The 6000-nt window shown below is 39.4% G+C and overlaps 1 protein-coding gene across 4 annotated transcripts in view; it reads left to right on the plus strand.

The window, feature by feature from the left end:
* robo4 (roundabout, axon guidance receptor, homolog 4 (Drosophila)) overlaps positions 1 to 1241 on the plus strand; it is a 144311-nt gene extending 143070 nt beyond the window's left edge. For all 4 annotated transcript variants that reach the window (XM_069894496.1, XM_069894497.1, XM_069894498.1 and 1 more), the window contains one exon: positions 30 to 1241. In XM_069894496.1, the coding sequence (XP_069750597.1) occupies positions 30 to 202 (173 nt within the window). In that variant the 3' untranslated portion in view covers positions 203 to 1241. The remainder of the gene's footprint in view (positions 1 to 29) is intronic.
* The last annotated feature ends 4759 nt before the right edge of the window (positions 1242 to 6000 follow it).

Raw genomic sequence — 6000 nt, forward strand, 5'->3', positions numbered from 1 at the left:
ATTAACTCCAACTGAATTTTGCTCCATAGATGCGTATAACCCCGGATTGGACATGCAGATGAACCCAAGCCTCAGTGCAGTACGTGTGTCTTTCGCAACAGTTGGAGCCCCAGTGCCCAAGAGCTTTGCAGTCAGGAGGAAGGTGGACAAAGTTGGACCGTTGAACTTTCCAGTGGATGCCAATAGCATGGTTAAAGTTTAAAAAGTGCACGGTTGAATATCCAGTGGACATGGCCCATCCCTGTACATACAGAAATTTAAGGAGCCAGATCCAGAAGGAAGTGAAGGTTATTTATAGGGTGCAGACAATACACTGGTTATTGGTGTTCGGCACCCTCTACTTAGTTATCTCCTATTCGATTTGGACACTGCTACACATAAACCAAGCGGTGGATGGTTCCACATGTTGCCTGTGTAGCTTTTGTATGAAATTCACCCGTTCGCAACCGTGAAATGTCAGTAAGCTTGTTCAAGCATCCCATTTCTTTGAAATCAAGGGTTAAAAAACACAAAACAGACAGCGTGAATAACCAGATGTTAATAAGCAGTGTCTGAAGAATGGTTGAACATTGGCTTGTAGATTGTATAGATAGGCACCTGAGGTTGAATGGGGTTTAATTCAAAAGTCTGGCCATTGTTCTTTGGGCATCCGAGTACACACACGTTGAAACCTACAAGTATACTTCAGCTTTTAATTTATCTCTTTACTAATTAATCTAACAGATGTATTTAAACAAAATTGAATCTGAAAGCTGATATGGAGTGGCAATCAAAACAACATGCTTTAAGGAGACCAAGTTCACTGAAGACACCTCAAACATGCCTATTAGTGTTGTGATGTGCAAGGAGCTCAAAACGTAGAAATTGATTGGATAGAGAATTTTTACTTGTTATATTTATAGGACCATTTTCTCTGAGGTCTTTTTTTGACAATATGTCACTTCATCTTGAGTGTAAATCTAACTGTACTTATTAATGTCAATATAAACAACCACATTAAAAGAAATTTTAAAAACCTGCTTAGATCACTGTAAAAAAAAATTGTATGCTGGATGAGATGTACATTGCATAGATAGTTAATAACATTTGGATTCAAGGGAGCTGCAAGCAAACCAGGTAACATCTCAACAATGTGAGGAATGATTGCCATTCTCTGTTTCTTCATTGTCACAGTACTATATGTCTTTGTGTTCAAATTAACATGCCAGATTAATGTCATTAAAGTGAGTTATGATGTATGAGTGAGGCATTCTCCTCATCTTATTGTGTCATTAATGCAATTTAATGCCTCATGCTGGGATAGTAAAAAAAATTAAAATGTGTAAAACTAAGGCGTTGGAGAGAGAGAGAGAATGGGGAAGAAGTGTGTTGAGTTAATTTTTAAAAAAAGTCCCATTCAATCCAATGTTTCCCCAGATTAAATTGAGCTGGTAATCATTTCTGCTTGCAGCCACTCCATTTATATAATAGGATCTAGGCACTTGGACTGATCATGTTCTAGCATCAGAAAGCCCTTTCATTTGTAGTGTAATGCAAGTTTCAGACAGTACTGATATCAGCTTCACACAATATTATGGAACAAGCCGGGTAGAACTAGAAGAATGATATACTGATTACACTGGACAGCAATTTTTTTTTTCAAAAATGTTTGCTTCCTGACAAAAAAATTGATAGACAACTTCGAATGCAAAGATAATTTCAGATTTGCTGTAGGAAGTTGGAGAAGCATTCAATTAACGTTTATTGAATTTAACATGTTTAATAGTATAATAATGCTGAGCCAAGCTCTTAGGTTGACTGCACATGTTGCACAACAAATGTGAGGAGCCCAGGGTTTGTCTTGGTCACCAATTTTACAACTGAGGTAGAGCTCATAGTGGAGTCACGTTGCATCTTTGAGCCTTAAGTGTATACTCGCCACAAATGTTGTAACATTGACAAGACATTTCTGCTGTATTGAATCTTCCTGAAGACAATAAATTCTATTGCTAAGTACACTGACTATGCTATTGTCTGAAGGACACATGCATCAACACGTGTTCAATCTATATCAATATAATGCACAGCATCTATATATGTGAGCTGCTTTTCTAGCCTGTCTACATCTATCCTAAGCATGCCCAGTCCTAAGACAACATTTGCAAAGCACCAGTACTGAGTGCATGCTTGGACTGATCAAAATAGCTTGCTTTGTGGGGATATATTAGTAGACTTAAAATATGATAGGAAATCACAAAAAAAGTTATATCTTTTTAAAAAAACTATGTAATAAGGAAATTTTTAAGGTGATTTTCATGAACAACAGCCCAAAGATCCATTAGATACACCAAACAGTGTTTGGAAAGCAAAATCATTGTCCAGTGTTACTTAAAGGGATATTCTGAACTAACCCCTGAGGGGTTAGTTTCCACAGTGACTGTAGACCAAATCTCAAACTAGGAGTGATTTTTGGGCGGAATCTGGATGAATGGTGGCAGCATTCTGCTGGCGCTGTAGGAGGTGCAGCAGACCACAAGTGAGAGTTGGGGACTGTGGAGGTCACGCAGAATCTAAAGGCTAACCAATGTTTCAGCTCTGAGGCCTTCATCAGGAACTGACAAAGGGCTCCAGCCAGAAACTTTTGAGTATCCTTCACTGCCAATGAATGTTGAGTTTCTCCAGCTCATTTGTGCATTGCAATTGACCCCAGGATCTGCAACTTTCTTGTTTAACTCATGGATCTCAGAGCAAAGCCACGTTCTTCTGTGAGGATCCATTTTGCAGAATGTCTTCAAAGACGACTCATTTTACCTGCATGGATTCATTGCCAGATGGATATTCAGACCCCATCAATATGGAGATATACAGAACTCTCAGGAGCCTTCTGCCCTGCTTCTATGCCAGCTGTTTCCTCTTTCAAGGCCAAGATCACAATAACTCCCAGCTTCTTCCCATTGGATCATTCCATTTGACTGGAACAGATTAATACCATCCTGTCAATTTTCAGGGTCAGATCATAAAACCTTTCCTCCTGAAGGAAACATCTCTATTTTGATTTTAGTAAGCTGAAAACTGAAATCTTTGCCACAGGGACTGCCAAATGCATTGGCTTCCCACAATTGTAGACAGCTGTTGGCTGCACTTGTTTCCCAATAAGAGCTTACATTAATAAACTGAATTTATTATCCTCGATATAACCATTTACAGCACAAAAGCAGGCCAGTTTGGCTCTACTAGTCGGTGCCGAACATCATCTCCCACCTAGTCCACCTGACCCGGATTTACTCGATAACTCTCGACACCTCTCATATGGGCTATCGAACCTTTCCTTTGATCCTGCTTCCACCACAACTGCTGGAAGTTCATGCCACACCCCCACCACCCTCTGTGTGGAAAAAAAAACCTTTTGTTTCCCTTAAATCTTTCCCCTTTTACTCTCAATCCATGCCCTTTTGTTTGAATATTCCCCCCCCCCCAGTGGAAAAAACCTATCCACGTTGACTATCAGTCCCCATATAATTTTGAATTCCTCTATCACCCCTCAACCTTCTACGCTCCAGTGAATAAAGACCCAGCCTGCTCAAACTTTCCCTGTAACTGAAACCCCGGCAACATTCTTATGAATCTCCTCTGCACTCTCTCTATTCTGTTTATATCCATCCTGTAATTCAGCGACCAAAACTGCACACAATATTCCAAATTTGGCTTCACCAATCCCTTATACAATTTCAACATGACATCCCAACTCCTGTATTCAATACTCTGATTTATGAAGGCCAACATACCAAATGCCTTCTTCACCACCCTACCTACATGTGATTCAACTTTCATAAAATTATGTATCATGACTTCTAAATCCCTTTGTTCCACTGCACTCCTCAATTGTCTACCATTTAATGTGTATGTCCCATTTTGATCAGTCCTACCAAAATGTAGCACCTCATATTTATCAGTATTAAACTCCATCTGCAATCTTTCAGCCTACTCTTCTAACTGTCCTATATCACCCTGCAAGCTTTGATAATCTTCCTCACTGTCCACAACATGGCCAAAACTTTGTATCATCCCCAAATTTACTAATTCAATTTGCGACCTGATCATCTAGATCGTTAATATATATGACAAATGGTAGTGGACCCAGTACTGATCGCTGAGCCACTCCACTCCACTTGTCACCAACCTCCAATTTAACACACAATTTTCCACCACTACTCTCTGGCATCTCCCATCCAACCGTTAAATTCATTTCACTACTTCATCATTAATACTTAATGCTTCCACCTAACTTCTAACAAGGAACCTTATCAAAAGCCTTACTAAAGTCCAAATAGACAACATTCACCACCTTCCCCATCAACCTTTTTAGTAACCTCCTCGAAAAACTAAGATTTGTTAGAGATGATCTACCACATACAAAACCATGCTGACTACTCTCAATCAATATTTGTCTTTCCAAATAGTTGTATATACCATCTCTAAGAAAACTTTCCATTAATCTACTCACCACAGACATCAGACTTACAGGCCAGGTTTACTTTTGATTCCTTTTTTTGAACAGCAGAACATGAGCCACCCTCCAGACCTCTGGCACCTCCCCCAAGGCCTGTGTCATTTTAAATATTTCTGTCAATGCCCCACTAACCTCCCTCAAGGTCCTAGGGAATATTTTGTCAGGACCTGGAGATTTATCCACTTTGATCTTTTTTAATTATAGCCAACGCTACCCCCTCATTAATTTCTATATTATCGATGAGCTCCCCACCATATTTCTTCACTTCATCTGGCTCAATATTCTTTTCCCTAGTGAATACTGAAGAAAAAAATCATTTATAATTTCACCCATCTCTTCCGGCTTTTCACGGAGTCTACCCCCTTGATCTTCAAGGGGTCCAATTTTATCCCTCACTATTCTTTTACTTTTAATGTGCCTAAAGAAACAGTTTGGATTTATTTTTTATTTTGCCTGCCAAAGCAGCTTCATATCTCCTTTTAGCCTTTGTAATTTCTTAAGTTTTTTTTTAAATACACTCCTTAAGCATTTCATCCATTCCCTGCTGTTTCTACCTGTTATACACATCCCTCTTCCTCTGAATCAAGTTCCCAATATCCTTTGAAAACCAAGGCTCAAGATATAAATATTAAAAGGTAGGTGAATAAGTATTCACAGTTGCAGTTAATGGGAAATGAAAGTGATGTTTCAATTGTGCAGACAGATCTTTTGGTTCTGGAGTAGTTTATGGTTGGGGTTAAGGTAGTATGGTAAGATTCAAGAGCCTGATAGCTGTTGTGGAAAAAAGCAACTTTTCTTGAACCCAGACATGTCCTTTTTAAGGTTTCTGTACCTCCTGCCTGAAGGTAGAGGTGCTTTGAGATTGTGATCAGGGTCCTTTATGATTATTGCTGCCTTCTTGGGCTCCTAGCTTGTGGTGGACTTGGCTAGGTTTTCCACCTTCTGCAATCCTGGTCACTCATTTCCCCAATCAGGCAGTGATTAACCAGCAAATGTACCTTCCACAGTAGACTGTTCAGTGGTGTATTTGATGATATGAAGTTGCCCTCTAAACCACACACCATCCTGAGTTGGAAATCTATTGCTGTTTCTTCACAGTCACCAGCCCTTCTCAAGGGTAATTAGGGATGGGTAATTAAATGTATATCACTTGAATATAATTTTAAAAATTCCTGGAGCAAAGCACATTCTTAAGCCTCTGAAAGGCTTGACCCTGTTCAATACAGCACATATTGTATTGCCATCTCTTTGAGAACCTGGCTGTCATCCACAATTCTTCAATCACGTATCTGAGAACAACAAACTGCTTCAGGTTAGCAGTTGGTGAGGGGAGGTGGTGGGTGGGTGGGGTGTGTTGAGTCATCCTTAATTATAACTAGGGTTGCCAATTCTATCCATTTTCAACTACAATTGAACATTCAATAAATGCCTTAATAAACATTGGCTTCTTTAATTCTGTAACTTTCATACAAATAGCCTCCAAATACAGAAATGACAAATCAGAAATGACA

Source organism: Narcine bancroftii, chromosome 8, assembly GCF_036971445.1.
Source record: "Narcine bancroftii isolate sNarBan1 chromosome 8, sNarBan1.hap1, whole genome shotgun sequence".
Lineage (NCBI taxonomy): Eukaryota > Metazoa > Chordata > Chondrichthyes > Torpediniformes > Narcinidae > Narcine > Narcine bancroftii.